The sequence below is a fragment of the Equus quagga genome, chromosome 2 (genome assembly GCF_021613505.1).
Source record: "Equus quagga isolate Etosha38 chromosome 2, UCLA_HA_Equagga_1.0, whole genome shotgun sequence".
Taxonomy (NCBI): domain Eukaryota; kingdom Metazoa; phylum Chordata; class Mammalia; order Perissodactyla; family Equidae; genus Equus; species Equus quagga.
Window position 1 is genome coordinate 128,207,738 of NC_060268.1, and position 20,775 is coordinate 128,228,512.

The window sequence follows — 20,775 nt, forward strand, 5'->3', positions numbered from 1 at the left end:
TATTATTATTGTGCATCCACATAAAATAATTAGCAGACTTTAAAAATGATGTATACACACTTTCTGGCATTGGAAAGATAAGAAAAATACAATGAAATGGTATTCTAAGCATAAAGGAATGCTCTGGAAGGTATACAAATTAATCTTATGTGCAGACTAGAGAGGAGATGAAATATATTTTTGTTATATTTTGTATAACGACATTTCTTGAAAAAAAAGAGAAACCTATATGAGGAAAACTACACTTGAACAAATAGAAAAAAGACATGTTATGGGATAGAAAGACCCAATATCTTAGAGACACCAGGTCATTATAAGATAATTTAATGCAATCCCATTAAAAATATCATTAGGTTTATCTTAAAACTAGATAAATTGATTATAAAGTTTATTTGGAAGCACGAAGAAAAAAGAATAACAAAGAAAGACTTGAAAAAAAACAAGAATGGCCAGTTAGCCTCACCAAATATTAAAATAAATTATAAAGCCCCTTTAATTGAAAAAATGAGGCTCTAGTGCCTGAAAAGCCAGGAAGATGATACAGAATTCAAATATAAGAGAGGAATCACTTACATATATAATTTTTGTGAACAGTTAAGTAGTATTCCAGATTAAGAGGAAAAGAAGTACTCTTTACCAAGCAGTGTTGGAATAAATGGAAGAAAGGATAGAAATGGATCTCCTCTTCCCACTATTGACCAGCATAAATTTTTTTGGTTTTTTTTTAAGGAAGATTAGCCCTGAACTAACTACTGTCAATCCTCCTCTTTTTGCTGAGGAAGACTGGCCCTGAGCTAACATTCATGCCAATCTTCCTCTACTTTATATGTGGGAAGCCTAGCAAAGCATGGCAAAAGCCATGCAGTGCCATGTCCGCACCCAGGATCCGAACCCACAAACCCCAGGCCACCGACAAGTGAAACGTGCGAACTTAACTGATGTGTCACCAGCCGTCACCAGGCCGGCCCCTGACAACCATAAATTTTAAATACATCAGAGATTTCTGTTTTCAAAAATTTACAATTTCAACAAGTACTAAAAGAAAACACAGGTGAATTACTCTATAACTTGCAGGAGAGAAAATGTTCTTAAATACTACTCAAAACCCAGACACAAATAAGTGGGAAGATAGATATAATTAATTACATTAAAAAAGAAAACTTTTGCAAAGATGACATAGCAAAAGTAAAAAGATAAATATCAAACTGTCAAAAGCATTTAGAAATTATATCACAAAGGGTTAACAGCCCCAATATATAAGGTAAAAAAAGGTGAACAATCTTTTAAAAATATGGGCTAGAATAATTAACAGATGGCTGACGAAAAACCAAAAAAGAATAGCAAATGGCTCATAAGCATATGAAAAAATACTCTCACTCTTAATATGAAAAATGCAAATCAAAAGTAAAATGATGCCATTTATCGCTAATTAGGCAAAAGCTCAAGTTTGACAACATATTCACTGGCAAAACCACAGAAAAACAGATATTCTCTTACATTGCTAGATGAATGCAAAATGCTACAATTCCCTGTGTAGGAGCTTTTCCCTTACAGAAAAATCCCTTTGCTCTAGACTCTAGGGGTGAGTGGGATCAAGCATCAAACAAGCAAAAAACGAACATCCTAAAGGAAAATATGCTAGGATGGTCCTAACTCACCATGAAGTCAAATCTCTCTTTAAAGAAATGTTCATGCTTTTTAGTTGCACAATACCTAAAATCCTGTTCACCATATAATATATGTAGTTGTTGGCAGTTAAAAATCAACAATTTAATATTATATAATAGAAGTCGGAACAGCAAAGCAGTACAAAACAGATCTGATTACTTTTCATTGAGAGTGCATCTTCGGTCTGTGGGATGACCATTGTATGACTTTAGATTTTCAGTAAGCTCCGTGTACAATCTGTCAGCCATCGGGAGAGGAATGCCATCCCATACCATGATGAGCACCACCATCACGGCAGTGGGACAGTGGTGGCCTGTACGCTGCCGAACCAGACAAAGAACTTTCTCCTCATCACTGCTTCTTCTTAAAACCTGCAAAAGCAGAATGCATTCATTTATGGAAAACAAGAAACCTAAAGTCAAATGCAATGGATATTGCTTTTAAAGCTCTGTATCATTCCATTTTACTTTTTAAAAAATTATTATTTCTCAAAGGGTTGAAGCCTATAGGACCTTCATATGTCAGACTAGCTGCCTTCACACAACTCATCACAGAGTATCCCAGTTTACTTGACCAAGAAACAACAGGCTGAACAGAAATCTGTGGTATGTGCTTATTATTTGTAAAAGTAGTCTGTGTTTAATTTCACTGTTGAGACAGCATTGCAAAATAGACAACAGAGGATCTCGTGGAAAAGAGCCTAGCTAACTGCTCTGCCCTTCAACAAATGTCACAATAGGACAAATCCAGCTACATGGAAATAACCAAGGACTCCCAACATTCAAAATAAACTTGAGCACTGAAATTTAGCATCTGAGGAAAGTTATGGATCTTTTCCTTGGGCAAATGGTTTTACTACAGAGAATAATTAATATATAAAGCAATATTCCTGCAATTCCTGTGATTTTTCCATGCTATCACAGGATTTCTCATACCCACTTTATCCTAAGATTAAGGTGGTCCAGCTGACATGGTGAATGCAAAACACAACAATTAATTTTGAATATTTATACATTTATCTTATACTGAATCATACGGATAGAGTGCTAAAAAGTCTTCAAAAGTATTTAAAATATTGCACAGTGGTCCTGGTATTTATTTTAAAAATTACATAAAACCGTTGATACCACATAAAACTATCCAACTCTGTTTAAAACTCCTTCCATGTATCACAAATTTACAAAGCAGAGAGCCTGACCACATTAATCAGTACATAATTAGTAAATGATAAAACTGCCCACCCCTGTGACCAAAATGGAGCAACCAATAGCATAATTAATGTTCCATTTTTGATGCTACAATAATTACATAAACTTGAGACGAAACTTCTTAAGATGTTAGTTACCCAATATCACTTTCTTCAGTCACTCCAGATGGTTAACACTCATTGCTACCCAGGCATCCCTTGAGTAGAGTTGGCTTTAGGACCTTCCCCCTAAACACAATTATTTATATTAAAATCTTTTTCTATATTTACATGTCCTTTTACAGCCAAATAAGAATACATTTTGCTTTCAAATAAGCTCAAATACAAAATGATATATATTGTATCAAGTAAAGTTATGCAAGATAATGTCCAAGTTGTCAAACCAACAACAGAGTTGTATTGATCCAGTTTTTGTATGGGAAATGTTAAAATGCTGTTTATTCATAGTATTTGTTTTTCCAGATTTTCCAAATTTCCTTCAGGGAACAATAGAAAATTAAGCATGATGAGTCTCTAAATTCAGTTCCAGGTTCAAAAAGCTGCTTAAGCATTGCTAAGACATGGATATTTGTGTCCACCCAAAATTCATAGATTAAATTCTAAATCCCAATGCGATGGTATTAGCAGGTGGGGCCTTTGGGAGATGATTCGTTCACAATGGGGAAATACAATTGATTTGGATTAATGTTTTTATAAGAGACCCCATAGAGCTTGCTAGTCTCTTCTACCAAGTGAAGACACAAGAAAACAGGGCCCCCACCTGACCATGCTGGCACCCTGATCTCAGATTTCCAAACTTCAGAACTGGGAGAAAAAAATTTCTTTTGTTAATAAGTCAGCGAGTCTGGTATTTTCTCACAGCAGTCTAAATGCAGTAAGACAAGTATTAAACCCGTGTAAGACCTCTGAAAACCATAAAAACATTATTGACAGAAATTAAAGAAGACCTAAATAAATGGAGAAAGATATCATGTTCACAGAATAGTCACTATTATAATGATGTCAATTTTCCCAATTGATTTCTAGATTTGATGCAATCCCAATCAAAATCCTAGCAGAGTTTGTGTTCTTTTAGGTGGAAATTGACAGACTTGAACCAAAGTTTATATGGAAACACAAAGGAACAAGAAGAGGCAAGAAAAGGAATAAAGACAGAGAAAGTGATTTACCAGATATCAAGATCTATTGGAAAGCTATAGTGATTAAGAATAGTCTAGTATTGGCGCAATAATAAAGAGATCAATGAGGGGGCTGGCCCGGTGGTGCAGCAGTTAAGGGCGCACGTTTCACTTTGGCGGCCCGGGGTTTGCCTGTTCGGATCCCGGGTACAGACATGGCACTGCTTGGTATGCTATGCTGTGGTAGGCATCCCACGTATAAAGGGGAGGAGGATGGGCACGGATCTTAGCTCAGGGCCAGTCTTCCTCGGAAAAAAAGAGGAGGATTGGCAGCAGTTAGCTCAGGGCTAATCTTTCTCAAACAACAACAACAACAACAACAAAAAAGAGATCAATGAAATAGAATAGACAGTGCAGATCCATATGAATATGGTCACCTGACTTGTGACAAAGTTGACATTGCAGTGCAATGCAAAAAGTAGTCTTTTCAATAAATGGTACTGTGTAGATATCCATATGGAAAAAAAATGAATCCTGATTCCTACTTCATACAAGTAATTTGAGTTGTATTGTAGATATAAACATGAAAGATAAAATAATAAGTTTTCAGAAGAAAACATCTTCATGACCTCAGAGCTGGTAATACTGTTTAAAGTAGATTACCAAGTTTAATAATTATAAGAGAAAAAGTTAAGTTGGATTATATTAAAATTAAGAACTCTATTCATCAAAAACGTTAACCAGCAAAACATTAAGAAAGTACTTAAAGGCAAGAATACAGTGGGAGAAATATTTGCAATACATAGAATTGGCAAAATATTCTTACCCAAAATATATAAAGAACTTCTGCAAATAAGTAATAAAAACACAACAGAAAGTTGGCCAAAAAAACCTGAATAGGCTCAACACAAGGGAGTATCTAAACAGATGATGAGCATATGAAAATATGCTCAACATTATTAGTCATCTAGCAAAGTAAAAAATAATTTTAAACACTACAAATGTTGGTGGGGTTATAAAATGGTGCAACTGCTATGGAAAATAGTACACAAGTTCCTCAAAACATTAAAAATAGAGCTACCATATGATCCAGCAATCTCAATTCTGAATACATACTTATGCAAAAGAATTGAAAGCAGGATCTTGAACAGATATTTGCAGATCCACATTCACAGCATCACTATTCACAATAGCCAAGATGTGGAAGCAATCCAAATGTCCACTGACATATGAATGGATAAACAAAATGTGACAAATACACACAAGGGAATATTATGCAGCCTTAAAAAGGAAGGAAATCTTGCCATATGCTACAACATGGATGAACCTTGAGGACACATGCTAAGTAAAATAGGCTAATCTCAAAAAGAGAATGATTCCACTTATACAACGTGCCTAAAGTAGTCAAATTCTAGAAACTTAAGTAGAATGGTAGTTACCAGGGGCTGGGGAGATGGGAAAATGAGGAGATATTTAATGGGTATAGAGTTAAAGATGTGCAAGAAAAAAAAGTTCTGGAGATCTGTTTCACAGCAATGTGAAAATATGTAACATTATTGAACTGTACACTTAAAAAGGGTTAAGATGGGGGGGCCAGCCCAGTGGCACAGCGGTTAAGTGTGCACGTTCCGCTTCGGTGGCCCATGGTTCGCTGGTTGGGATCTTGGGTACGGACATGTCACCACTTGGCATGCCATGCTGTGGTAGGCATCCCACATAGAAAGTAGAGGAAGATGGGCACAGATGTTAGGGAAGATGGGCACAGATGTTAGCTCAGAGCCAGTCTTCCTCAGCGAAAAGAGGGTTGGCAGCAGTTAGCTCAGGGCTAATCTTCCTCAAAAAAAAAAAAAAAGGTTAACATGGTAAACTTTATATTACTGTTATTTTAAAGTGAAAAAAAAAAAACAGGAAAAGGTCTTAAAAAAAAGTACTACACATCCAGTAGGATGTCTAAAATGAAAAAGAAAAAAAAGAATATATACTGTAAGACTGCATTTATATAAATTTCAAATCAGGCAAGATTAGTCTGTAATGTTACAAGGCAGGAGAGCAGTTACTTTTGGGGGTAGCTAGTGACTGAAAGGGGGTAAGAAGAGTGCTACTGGGCCAGCCTCACAGCACAGTGGTTAGGTCCAGCATGCTCTGCTTTGGCAGCCAGGGTTTGTGGCCCGGATCTGGGGTGTGGACCTATACCACCTTTCAAGGCATGCTGTGGCAGTGACCCACATACAAAATAGAGGAATACTGGCACAGATGTTAGATCAAGGCTAATCCTCCTCACCAAAAAAAAAAAAACAAGGGTGATACTGAGGTGTACTAATATTGGATGCTGGTTACGAGTGTGTTCCCTATAGAAAAATTTTGCCAGCTTAGGATTTCTGTAGTCTTCTGCACATATGTTATAGTTAAACAAAAAGTACACCTTAATCTATACCAAGAACAAAAAATAGAAATTGGTTAGTCATTTACTGGCTCAGGACATTTTAGCAAGTTTCTTAACCTTTCTATAGTAGCACAGAGCAAGGATCTAAGTTTAGCCACTATATTATGTCTCTTGCTTTATTACTGCAAACTTGGCTCCTGAGCACAGAACTCAGTTCATGGGAGGTTCTCATCAAATATTTGTTGAATGAATGGTTGAAAACCACAAAAACCCAATGTGGTTGCATTTTATGAACATTTCACAAACTACAAGTTACACTATTAATAAGAGGTAAACTCTTATTTCAGAAACAGATTTTAAATGGTACAAATATTCCAAATTTTAAAACTTGTGTCAAGAATCACATTATTTTGTAACTGGAAGGATGCATTAATTTGTAAGCTGTTGAACCTGGGGCCACATGGCAGTCACTTTAGATGGTAAATGGTGTACCCAAACTTGTGTGAGTAATATTCATGACTAATGTCCTGTCGTTTTTAAATATTATTCTAATAATTTATATTACATATTATGAGGTTGTTATATCCTATGAAAAATCATACAGACATTCTTTTAGTATCTGTGCTAAAAACATACCCCAAATTGAATAATGCTGGAATGAAAAACAAATGGTTTTCACAAATACAATGCTTTTATCTTTTGATATCAGCTTTACTGAAATAGAATTTAAATATCATAAAATTCATTCTTTTAACATACGCAATTCAGTGATTATTAGCATAGTCACAGATATGGCCTACCATTACCACTGTATGATTTTAAAATATTTTCATTGCCCAAAAGAAAATCCTATTATTAGCCGTCATGCCACATTTCTCCTTCTTCTCAGCTCCCATCACTCACTAACCCACCTTTCTATCTTTTATGTATTTTGTATTTTATATATTTCCACCTCTCATGTATTTTGCTTATTTGGGACATTTCATACAAATGGAATCCTATAACATGCGGCCTTTTGTGTCTGGCTTCTTTTACTCAGCATAATGTTAATTTATATTTGTAGCACTTATCAGTAACTTCATTCTATTTTATTGCCAAATAAAATTCCAGTGCGTGGACATACCACTGTATGTTTAGCCTTTCTTTGGTTGATTACCATTGGGATTGTTTCCACTTTTGCTATGATTGATGCTGCTATGAACATTCATGTAACAAGTTTCTGGGTAGACATGTTTTCATTTCTCTTAGGTATATACCTAGGAGTGGAATTGCTTTGTTGTATGATAACTATGTTTATCCTTTTAGGGAACTACCAGACTGTCTTCCAAAGCAGAGGAAACATTTTACATTCCCTCTAGGAATGTACAGGATTCTAATTTCTCTACATCCTTGTCAATACTTGCTATTGTCTATCCTTTTGGTTTTAGCCATCCTAGTGTAAAGTGGTATCTCACTCTGATTTTGATTTGCGTTTTCCTAATGACTAATAATGTTGCATATAATTTCATGTGCTTTTTGGTCATCTGTATATCTTGTCTGGAAAAGGTCTATTCAAATACACTGTCAATTTTCAGTTTGGATTGTCCTTTTATTATTAAAATAGAGGAGTTTTTTTTTTTCTATGTGTAGGGCATTTGTTCATAGGGAGGCCACAAGATTTGTGACCCTTGTCACAATGAACCCAGATTCCTGTTGGGTGTGTTTTAAACAGAGGAGTCATTTCTTCAGGCCCCCTGCTCTGAGCACACCCCTATGAGTTCTTTTTATATTCCACATATAAGCCCCTTAACAGATATTTGATTAGCAAGTATTTTCTCCCTTTCTTGGCTTTCTCTAATCTTTCTTCTTTAAAGATTTTTTTTTTCCTTTTTCTCCCCAAAGTCCCCCGGTACATAGTTGTATATTCTTAGTTGTGGGTCCATCTAGTTGTGGCATGTTGGATGCTGCCTCAGCGTGGCCTGATGAGCGGTGCCATGTCTGCACCCAGGATCTGAACCGGCAAAACCCTGGGCCACCGCAGTGGAATGCATGAACTTAACCACTCGGCCATGGGGCCAGCCCCTCTCTAACCTTTCTTGATAGAGCCTTTTGAAGCAAAAGTTTTAAATTTTGATGAAGTCCAATTTATCTTTTTTTCTTTTGTGCTTGTGTTTTATCTAAGAAAAAAAATGTGTAATCCAAACTCACGAAGATTTACAGCTATGTTTTTGTTTAACAATTTCATAGTTTTAACTCTGATATTTGGATCAATGATCCATTTTGAATTAATTTTTGTATGTGGTAGGGGTCCAGTTTCACTCTTTTGTATGTTGCTACCCAGTTGTCCCAGCACCTTTTGCTGAATAGACTATTCTTTCCCCCAGGAATAGTCTTAGAATTCTTGTTGAAAATCAATTGACCACACATAAGTGTGAGGGCTTATTTCTTGACACACAGTTCTATTCCAATGATCTGTATATCTAGTCTTATGCAAGAGCTACACTTTCTTGATTACTGTAGCTTTGTAGTACATTTTAATTTAATTTAATTTTTTTAAAGATTGGCACCTGAGCTAACATCTGTTGCAAATCCCTTTTTTTTCTTCTTCTCCCCAAAGACCCTAGTACATAGTTGTATATTCTGGCTGTGAGTGCCTCTGGTTGTGCCATGTGGGATGCCGCCTCAGCATGGCCTGATGAGTGTTGCCATGTCCACGCCCGGGATCTGCACTGGTGAAACCCTGGCCCGCTGAAGCAGAGCGCTTGAACTTAACCACTCGGCCATGGGGCCGGCCCACTGTAATACATTTTAAAATTGAGCAGTGTGAGTCCTCCAACTTTATTCTTTTTTCTCAAGATTGTTTTGGCTATTCCAACATATCCATGTACTGTTAACTGAAGACAGGACACTCATAAATTTAGAGATGATGCTGAGAAACTACTTAATATTTATTCCTGTGTCCACTACACTCTAATACTCCAAATCACAGAGAAAATGAGGCTGGATTTCAACAACAGAAAATAAGTCATTGTCATTAATTAAGGTTTTAGATATAACTGTTCTGATTAAAATCTCTACTCAAAAAAATTTTTAAGTCCATTGTATCGCTATCATTCTTAATATTTCTACATTTCTTGCAACATTTAAATACTGCTTTCTGCTATTTTCTCTCAATCTATCATTAAAACTATTTGAACAGAAGAGTTCTGGGTAGATATTAAGGTGATATCTAGTCATATCTCCCTCCTATAATTTCTAGAGAAATAAACAACAAGCAAATATGAGGGGAAAAAAATACGGCTGCAACCAAATTCAGAGAAATGAAGATCTTATTCTTTCAAGTTTGAAAGTAGCTGATAATTAATGAGCAAAAAGTTTCAAAAGAGCCTGGTTTCAGCGCCAATTTGAGGAGAAGCAGCAAATCTGTTTGTAGAAAAGTCTTCTATTTTGTGCAGAAGTAAGACAACACTTCAAAATTCATGGGTAATAATTGTCCCATGGGGATGGAATAAAACAATCAGGTGATGAATTCCAGTGAAACTTAACATGAGATATTTAACAAATATACGGAAAGCAGAGCCCAAGAACCATCAGTGTTAGCCAATGACACCCTTATTTGTCAAAACTGATCCAACTGTGTACTTGCTAACAGTGTATTTCATTCCATGTTAATTATAACTTGCTAATTTAAAAAAAATAAAGGGCGAAAGAAAACATGATTGACTAAAACTTGGCCAAGTTTTGGGACACAGTGTATTTTATTCTCAGTGCAAGCTTGGGACTCAAGTGCTCATGGCCTTCAGTAATGGAAGCCTCACTGGATCGGTGGGGTCACAGCTCAGGAGACCAGCTCCAGGCAGATCTCTGGATGGAAAGTACCAACTCCAGAGATTTAAGAAACAGGCCACTGTCAGAAACAATGTAAGAAGAGCAAAGAGTAAGTCCTTGCATAACCTGAGGAATGAACAATGGGGAAATTTTAAAAAGAAAAAGTCTCTCTCTTCAGTTAAACTCAATCTGCAGGACAACAAATATTCAGTGTATATTAAGGCTTAGCTAACATCTGAAATGAATTAATGTACATTAATAAGAATTGAATTTTGATAAAGTAATTAGTAGCCAAGCCCAAAATACTGTCAAGTTGGCAAGGAGACATTTTTTCTAATTATGATATGCCACAAATTGTTTGTAATCCCCTGGGAAGCTGATTAAGTCATACTCTAAGTGAAATGACACAAACACTAAATTGAATGTACAGTAATGGGGAAAATATTAGCAATGCATTTTTCTATTGTAATTTTGTTGGGGGAAAATATAAGAAATTTGTGATGGGTTTGTATGAATAACGGTACAAAGTAGGACCAGACTCCTTGTTTGGAGAGAGTGGCAAGGCTTCACAGAGGAGACCCTTCTTAAAGGACTGAAACAAGAGTTTGCCACCAGAGAACAGACAGTACAAAGGTAATTCTAAGGTTTTTGGAAAATAAGCTTCATGAAGCAAGGATGCTACTTAAGGAAGAATTTCGGCCAATTGTATGAACAGTTGACAAGATGGCTTCTGTGATTATAAAATTCTATTTCTTTAATTATTATACACAGTTGGTTCTATTTCTGGGATCTCTGACATAAAGATAATGCTTGCTCTGTTTTTAAGATGTAGCTCAAAGGTCAAGATCTCCCCAGAGCCCCTCCCGGATCCTCACATCTCCAAACGTTATTCTTGTTTTCCTCCCTGCTCCCTCTGTGTGCCATTCTCAAGCAGGCAAATGGTAGGGTTTCACAGTAACTAGCACATTGGTGACTGCTCAAGGTGTGACCATGAATAAGCTCACCTAGGAAGGCATATTACAGACAGGCTAACTGAAGAGCTGAGGAGCGATGGGGGAAAGTTGTGTTACAGAAGCCAAGGAAAAAAATGGACTTTCCAGAAGAGGTAGTGTAACCAATAATTTCAACTGCTGAGGAAAGGATATCAGGACCTAAACTTCTCTTGGGCAGTTGCGGTATTGGTGACTGTTAGAATAGGACTTTCAGAGAAAAATTGAAGATAGAAGACAGATCAGTCTGATGATCATTAGGAAAAGATTTTCTAGCAATTCTGTGACAGTCTCTTTATCCTGGGTTATAAATTATTCTCCTTCAACAGCCTGTTTATGAATAGTTCTGAAAAGTACATCCTAAACTATTTCTGATAACCTGGTCTGGATGGAATAACCTATTGAAATTCCCCATGGGGAGTTCTTAAGGCAAGTGAGACCAGGATCAAGAGTGATAACTTGGGATATTCTAAATAACCTCTGGCAGTCTAGAGTGCTTTAAGGCCACTCATTACTAAGGATATAAAAACTGGTGGAGAGAGAAGAGAAGATTGTTCTGAGAAACAAAGTTACTAATGCAATTTATAAGGAGGCAACTGTGGGTAACAGTATTTTTATATTCTTAGGGCATGGAAAGAAAAAACTCAAAGACCAAGAGAGGTTTCTACTACATCAGGCAAATTTGGCTTCTAGTTATATTATATTTATGTAGGCAATAGAAAAACGAAGTATTTAAACAGCGTTTGAATACCCCCACTTCCAAAAATCAGAGGAGAACCTTAGATGTATATACATTCTTGTTTTGTTTGTTCAAAACAAACGATTCATAGTGCCAATGAATACTACACTGGCATTTCATTATTTTTCCACTGTAATCACTAATTTCCCCTGCTGGTATATAGACTTTCTAATTGTTCCTTTGGAAACACAGCATTTTGTTTGTTGGATCAGAATTACTACTTTGATGTTTGCTGCTACCTGCAGATATCTGAACCATGGAAAGGCTAATCAAACTATTGTTTTTGAATACTAGGAGGAAAGGTGAGAATTTAGATCCAAAAGACAATGTGATTAAAAAATAAATAAGTGGTATTAAAATTGGAAGACAACTATTTTTTTAAAGACATAATAGTTTCTCTAGAAAATTCAAAAGAATCAAAGAAAGATAGACTAAATTTTTAAAGAGAGTAAAACAGGTGGTTCCTTATAAATATCGAAGACTCAACAGCTTTAATATATACCAGCAATAACTAAATAGAAATTTGGTTTAAAGCTTGAATTTAAACATAGCAGTAAGGATTATCTTAAGGAAAGTGCATGTAAATAACATCTCAACAAAGCTGTTAAAAAAAGAAAGATGTAAAAGACACAATAAAACTATAAAAAATATGAAAAGAAAGATATAGAAGAAAGCACAGTTGGAGGAACATAATAGTGTTCCTAGATGAAAGGCTAGACATGTTTAAAAGATATTGATTCTAGCCAGCAGCATATACCCCATTCTACATATTTAGCTTGTTTCTGAGGTTCATATTGAAGAGTAAACGAATATCAAATCAAGAAAAAGATTTTTTTCAACAATCTAAAGTAACATATGCACCCCATGTTCATTGCAGCACTATTCACAATAGTCAAGACATGGAAACAATCCAAGTGCCCATCATGTGATGATTGGATAAAGAAGATGTGGTATATATACACAATGGAATACTAGTCAGCCATAAAAAAAGACAAAATCATCCCATTTGCAACCACATGGATGGAGCTGGAGGAAATTACGCTAAGCAAAAATAAGCCAGACTGAGAAAGACAAACACCAGATGATTTCACTCATATGTGGAATATAAACAAACACATGGACAAAGAAAAGAGTTCAGGGGCCGGCCCCATGGCTGAGTGGTTAAGTTCACGTCCTCTGCTTCAGCGGCCCAGGGTTTTGCTGGTTCGGATCCTGGGCCTGGACATGGCACCACTCATCAAGCCACGCTGAGGCGGCGTCCCACATGCCACAACTAGAAGGATCCACAATTAAAATATATAACTATGTATTGGGGGGATTTGGGGAGAAAAAGCAGGAAAAGAAAAAAAGGAAGATTGGCAACAGTTGTTAGCTCAGGTGTCAATCTTTAAAAAAAGAAAAGAAAAGAAAAGAGTTCAATGGTTACCAAGGGAAGGGGGGTGGGGCTTGGGCACAGGGGGTGAAGGAGCACTTCTGTGGTGACAGACAAGGAATACGTACAACTGAAATTTCACAATGATGTAGACTATCATGAACTCAATAAAAAAAAAGGAAAAGATGTTTTAAACAAACAAGAGGGAATTGTCGTTCTAAATTTAAAATTTTTGCCTTAGGGGCCAGCCTGGTTGCGCATCGGTTAAGTGCTCACGTTCTGATTTGGTGGCCCGGGGCTCATTGGTTCGGATCCCGGGCGTGGACATGGCACCGCTTGACAAAAGCCATGCTGTGGTAGGTGTCCCGCATATAAAGTAGAGGAAGATGGGCATGGATGTTAGCTTAGGGCCAGTCTTCCTCAGCAAAAAGAGGAGGATTGGCAGCAGATGTTAGCTCAGGGCTAGTCTTCCTCAAAAAAATTAATTAATTAATTAATAATAAAATTTTTCTTTAAAGCTACAGCAAAAAAATGTAGTTCTAGCCTAGCAACATTCTACTCTAATGGGTTAATGAACAATTTCAACAAAAATGGACATGTGGAAAATGGAGTGGAATTTTAAATCAATGAAAAATATTTCAAATTAACTACTGGATTTATACCTAAAATTATAAAAACTTGGGGAAATACTATTTTTATAATATTAGGATGGGAAAGCCTTCCTTATTAGGATGAAAAACCTCTGAAGAAATATAGGAAGTGACATAGATTTAACCTGCTAAGAATTTCAAGCTTCTGTACAAAGATAACAGACAAGCACAAAGGTCAAAAGAAAATCCAGTATTAGACAAAGGCAGACTATATGATGGAAGTCTTCTTTACAAAAGTAAAAGCTAACCTAAACAAAAAAATGGTTATGAAGAGTGAATTCATGGAAGAAATACAAATGGTTAATAAATATACAAAGAAAACCAACTTTACTCATTAAAATGCAAGTTCAATCAAGATATCAATTTTTACTTATTAGGTTTACAATAACAAAATAGATTTCACCATAAGATTATTTAAATTTTAGGGGCCGCCTCCGTGGCCGAGTGGTTAAGTTCCCGCACTCCGCTGCAGCAGCCCAGGGTTCGGATCCTGGGCGCGAACATGGCACCGCTCATCAGGCCACGTTGAGGCAGCGTCCCACATCCCACAACTAGCAGGACCTGCAACTAAGATATACAACTGTGTACAGGGCAGGGTTGGGGAGCTAAAGCAGAAAAGAAAAAAAAAAAAAAAAGATTGCCAACAGTTGTTAGCCCAGGTGTCAATCCTTAAAAAAAAAAAAAAGAGGAAGATTGGCAACAGTTGTTAGTCCAGGTGCCAATCTTTAAAAAAAAAAATTTTAACAACAATGAAAAGATTTGTTAACCCAAGTATTATAAATTAAGAATTTGCAAGAATTTATCTTTGTTCAGCCTTTTTACATTAAGCAGGTTCTTGGATGCCTTCTGTATACTTTCTAATGTTGGGTCCAAACCACCCACGAAGAATGGCACTATCTATTCCATTTCAGTCTGCCAGGAGGAGCAAATGCTCTTGAGCAGATTCTGCTCCAAAACAGTCGCATGTTTATTTAATCAAACTTTCTTGAAATTTAGTAATTTGTAGAATAATTAGTTGTTACCACAAAAAATATTGACCTCGTCACTCTTCTACTTAACATGCTTCCGTGGTTGTCCATCACTTTTGATTGAAAGTTCTAACACGCTAACTCTTGGTTTGGGTATACCTAAAACTGCTAAACATCATTACCTCAGAGGGTAAAATTAAGATAGATTTTGTAAATTTGAAAGTAACAGGTATTTAACATTTAATTTTGATTTAATATAGGGCTTTAACTTTCAGCTTGGATACTTCAGTTTGATTTAATTTTTAATTTAATTTTAACTCAAGTTAAATTAAAATTTAAATTTAATAATTGTATAAACATTACAGAACTATATTATTAAAAAAAAAAAAAGTCCTTGTAATACAACCTTAGTTGTAATGATGCCATAGTTACCAGGGTCCTATATCAGCTCCACAAGATGTGGACCAGACAGAATCACAACCAGAAGCAACATTCAGACCAAGTGTGCGGCATATAACCAAAGAGAGATTACTTTTGAGTTTATCAATCATCATGGGAGAGACAAAGCAGAGTTAAATTTTCAACAGAAAATGATGGTGGCCAACCAAAAAAAAAAGTCACCCATCGATTAAGATCATTTAAAGCTACCTATGTATTATAACAAAACGAATTTCAACCTTTGGAGGGAGGTAAAGACTTGGTACATAAGTGGCGGGGGATGTTCTGGAGTGTTGGTAAGAATTTATTTTTTGATCTGGGTGGTGGTTACATGGGTGTGTTCACTTTCTAAGACCTCACTGGGCTGTCCACTTATGACTTGCCTACTTTTCTTTGTGTATATTATAGTTGAATAAAAAATTCCCGTAAAAAATGAACTCTTTAAGTGCATAAACGAACAAAAACTAATTTTGATCCCTGAAGCATAGAATGGTTTCTCACATTAGCAAGATACTGCAGACACCAGTCAAGCTGCCCAGGGCCCCACCCACTCCCATTAGTAGGCGGACATGGTAATATACAAGAGGTGCCTAACTTAGGCACAGAAATAACCAGCACTAGGACACAGCCCAAAGACAACCAAGGCAAATATTAGGCAGAACTGTGGAACAAAGGAACCAAAAAAGTAAAGTTTTTGAAGATTATATAAATCCAGGCGAGATGGTTTGAAAACTTTTGGATACTTCAGCTTAGTTGACACCTCATTCCAAAATTCTGGTCACATCAGACCATAGGAGGCAATAAAACATTCACTTGTATCTATTCACTGCCACACCTATCCTACTGATTAATAAACTGTCCTACAGAGAGGAACCCAGGAACTGGTGTCTGGTATGAATTGGTCAGGCACTGGAGCTATCCAGGCAACCTGGTTTTTCTCTTTTTCTAGTGAGGAAGACTGGCCCTGAAGTAACATCTGTTGCCAATCTTCCTCATTGTGCTTGAGGAAGATTGTCACTGAGCTAATATCTGTGCCAATCTCCCTCTGTTTTGTATGTGGGATGCAGCCAAAGCACGGCTTGATGAACGGTGTGTAGGTCCATGCCCAGGATCTGAAAATGCCAACCCCAGCCGCTGAAGCAGAGCACATGAACTTAACCACTATGTCACCAGGCCAGCCCCTCCGCAGCCTGTTGTTTAAATCCTTCTCCCTCCTCCCACCATCACGCCAAAGACATAATGGGGCGCGGGGAGGGCAGTCGTATAGGGGGTTTCTAGAGCCTAGCGCATCTGAGAAACTCCATCCCCCTTTCCACCAAAATTGACAGAAGAACAAGACAACCAGTCCCTGACAGGATCCAAAGTGACAGCAGAGAAGAGTCAGAAACACCTGCCAAAGGCTAACAATTATGGGGGCGGGGTGCTAATGACCACCTGGCCAAGAAACATTTCAAGACAATAATAGAACGGCTCAGAAAGTGGTGCTGCCCAGTCAGAATTTGCTGTTAAGCTTTTTTGTGTGTGACCATTAAAAACAGCAGCAATAAACTTCTCGTTCAAGAAAAGGAGGCCAGTGCAGCACAATGAAAATAGGATAGAATTCAACCACTATTAACAAACATAAGACTGCAACACAGAGAGAAAAAATGTACATAAAATCACACAATGTTTGATCTAGATTTATGTTTAATATTCAATACATGACAAATTTTCACCATGCAAGATGAAAAGTAAATTTGGAGCAATGCACTCCACTGGCTGAATGTTTATTAGATTCCTTGGTTAAAATGAATGGTCTCCATTTCCTCCCCCGCCCTTCTTTTACTTCATTCCTGCATAAAGCATCCATATATAAGACTTAATTGCCCTAGTGTCATTCAAAATAATCTGCTTGTGAGGTCCTAAAAACTATGTAGACTATAGACAGACCTAATCCTTTCACTCTTCATTTAATCTCTATCGAAAGTTCAAGTTTGGGTTGGACAACTTTAGCAGACTATTAGTTCTAATACTCAAAGTTTCCCATGTCCGAGAAAAGAGCGAACAATGAATACCACAGCAATACTTTTGGAAGCCACCAGTTCAAACTCAAAATATTCACTATTCTAAAATAGTCTTATTTAAGCTCCATGTGCATTCACTCAAGAAAAATTTATTGAGTGCTGACTATATGCTGGGCATTGCTCCAGGCACTAATGAACAACATTACTATTTTAAATAAGGTAACTTGGAAAGTTTGCAAGAATAAACTTTAGCATGATTTTTTAAATATATATAATCATTTATGAGACTGATATCTTTTTTACAGATATAAAGAATCAATTCTTGGTTTTGTTATTGAGATTACACTTTCTTTTTTTTTTTAATTCTTCTCCCCAAAGCTCCCCAGTACATAGCTGTAGATTCCAGTTATGAGTGTCTCTGGTTGTGACATGTGGGATGCCACCTCAGTGTGGCCTGACGAGCGGTGCCATGTCCGCGCCCAGGATCCAAACCGGCAAAACCCTGGGCGGCCGAAGCACAGAGTGTGAACTTAACCACTCAGCCCAGGGGTCCGGCCCCTAGATTACACTTCTTAATCGTCATTAGTAGATATCAAAATTTTTGTTAAGTTGCTTAGCAACTGTGCTTTATTTCATTCCTTATCTCTGGATTGTTTGTGTATTTGTGAAAAATGTCAGCTATATATCACTATATATTGAAATGTTCTATTTATTCTGAAAGAAATATTGCAAAAGGGAAAATAAAAAAGTAATTTTGCTACAGCTGCTTCATGGAAAATGTTAACTACTCTTCTCTGTATCTAAGAACACTTAAAGAAGACAAACCAATAATAGGACTTTAACAGAAAGTTGCTACTGAAATCCTTAAGTTGCAGACTTCATATTTGTCTTCATAAAAAAATAGAAGTATATACCAAAATTTTATCAGTGTAATTATTATTATTACGTGAGGGAAAGTTTGAAAGGCAGGAAGGAAGAATTATCAAAAATCCCACCATTTAACCCAGCTACCTTGCTCTTTTTTGGATCACCCACTCTAGGGAAGCCAGCGGCCATGTTCATGCCCCCTCCTACAATGAATAGGGCTCACTTGTAGCAACTTCCAAGGTTAATATATCATAAAAGACATTGTAGCTTCCTCCTGGTTTTCTTTTGATTGACTCACTCTGGGGGAAACCAACGTACCATGACATGAGAAAACACTTAAGAATTCCTATGACAAGGAAGCGAGGCCTCCAGCAAACAGCCATGGAGGAACTAAAACCTCCTACATATGCCCTGCGAAGTGGACCCTCCAGCCCCACCCTACTGTTCCCAGTCAAGTCTTCAGATGACTGCAACCTCATGAGAGACCCTCTTCCAGAAGCACCCTACGAAGCAACTGTCAGATTCCAGACCCACGAAAACTCTATGAGATAATAAATGCTTGTTTTTCAAAGCTACTAAATTTTGGAGTAACTTTTTAAGTAACAACAGGTAACTAATACAGATTTTATCATTTAATTCCTCAGAATGCTCTTTATAAAACATAAACAAGATAGATAACACATCCCTAATTAAAATACTTCAAAGGCTTCATGTTGTTCATGGAGTAAACCCAAACTCCTCACCATGGCCTACAAAGACACACACGCTCTGGTTTCTGCCTACCTTTTTACACGGTTCCACCCTCTACTTACTCAACTTCACTGGACTCCTCTATGTTTTCTTTTGAGGAAGATTAGCCCTCAGCTAACTGCCAGTCCTCCTCTTTTTTGCTGAGGAAGACTGGCCCTGAGTGAATTTCCGTGCCCATCTTCCTCTACTTTATATGTGGGCCGCCTACCACAGCATGGCTTGCCAAGTGGTGCCATGTCCCCACCCGGGATCCAAACCGGTGAACCCCGGGCCGCCGAGAAGCGGAACATGCGAACTTAACTGTTGTGCCACAGGGTCGGCCCCTGAACTCCTCTTAGATCATTAAAGTATATACTCTCTTCCTTGAACTTTGTACTTGCTGTTTTCTCTGCTTAGGAAGGCTCTTCCCTGCATTCTTGGGGCTATTCTTGGCATACTCGGCTCCTTTTGGTCACCCTGTTGTTAGCCTAAATGTTCCCTTTCCAGAGAGGCCTTCCCTGATGACCCATTCATAATGAGAAAACCCTGGAAGGTTCTCACTAAAGAGAAACAAGATAAGGTGGCCATACTGAAAGCAGTATAAAATTGGGGTTTGTCTGTTAGACCAACTGTAGTAAATGAAAGGAAGGAATTAATAGCATAAAATTTGGAAAAGAGAATATGAATTCGTCACTACAGATTACATGACTGTACATCTGATATATACAAGAAAACTATACTGGAAAACAAGAAACATGTAAACTCCATGGGAAGAAAATTTTAAGCACCCCTGTGGGACAAAAGAAGTCTTAGCAAACAGAAAGGTATAGAAAGCAGGATAGGAAGACTAACATCAAAAATACATAAATTCTCCAAATTCTCTGTGTAATATGATTCCAATAAAAATACCAACAGGACCTTATTCTTCAATTAGATAAGGTGATCATAAACTCATATGGAAACATAAACAAGGCAAGAGTAGTCAGGAAATTTCTGAAAAACTAAAAGGAGGAGGAATTAGCTCTATCAGATATTAAAACATATTATAAAACCTAAATAGAGTAATTTGATGCTGATAGAGGAGAGATGTAACACTGACATAACAGATTAGAAAATCTACTAGTATGAACTAACATAAATCAGTAGGGAAAAGATGAACAATTAAGTAAGTGGTATTGGATCACTTGGTCATCATCTGGAGAAATATGTTGTCACTAAGATTTTACACACAAAATGGTCAAACTCAGGAAAAATGAAATCATTAAAATGCCACCAAAAGAAAAATGGGAAAATTACTTATAAGGTGAAGCTGTAAATATTTTTCTAATTAAGATACAATACACTAAAGCCATAAAAGAAAAGATGAAGACATTTTCCATATTTTCAATTTTTTAAGAAATTTAAAATTTCATTTAAAAAATATGAACATCACAAATAATGACAAACTGAGGAAATATATTTGCAACTTTTATCACAAATGGTCAATTTTCTAAAGGAGCTCCTACAAGATCAATAGAAGACTAATAATCTAATAGAAAAATGGGTGGTCCTTATATAATTTCCTACTTGAAAAAGTTTTGAATCAACTATTACTTTTTCAAAAGAGTAAATAAAATATTAATATAAATATAAAGATCACTCTGGCTACTGTTTAAAACGTATCTTCACCAAAACTCTTACACATGGAGATTGAGTTGTACAAGTGAGTGTTTTGCGGCAATGGAGGAAAGTATGCAACTTTCACAGCTGAGTTGGCAGTGTGAAAATCAGCGCATAGCAGGACAAGAAGGTGATCCAGGAAGCGACAAAACAACAGTTCACAACCACCATGCCCCAA

General features: G+C 36.8%; 1 protein-coding gene and 1 non-coding gene across 2 annotated transcripts in view; both read right to left on the reverse strand.

Annotated features, from left to right (window-relative positions):
- Nucleotides 1-20,775, reverse strand: part of TET1 (tet methylcytosine dioxygenase 1) — a 126,572-nt gene that overhangs the window by 26,317 nt on the left and 79,480 nt on the right. The window contains exon 7 of the mRNA XM_046655000.1: nt 1,828-2,039. Coding sequence (XP_046510956.1) covers nt 1,828-2,039 — 212 coding nt within the window. The remainder of the gene's footprint in view (nt 1-1,827; nt 2,040-20,775) is intronic.
- Nucleotides 7,998-8,127, reverse strand: LOC124236535 (small nucleolar RNA SNORA11). Its single transcript, XR_006887770.1, has one exon. It is a non-coding gene; the product is annotated as a small nucleolar RNA SNORA11 (small nucleolar RNA).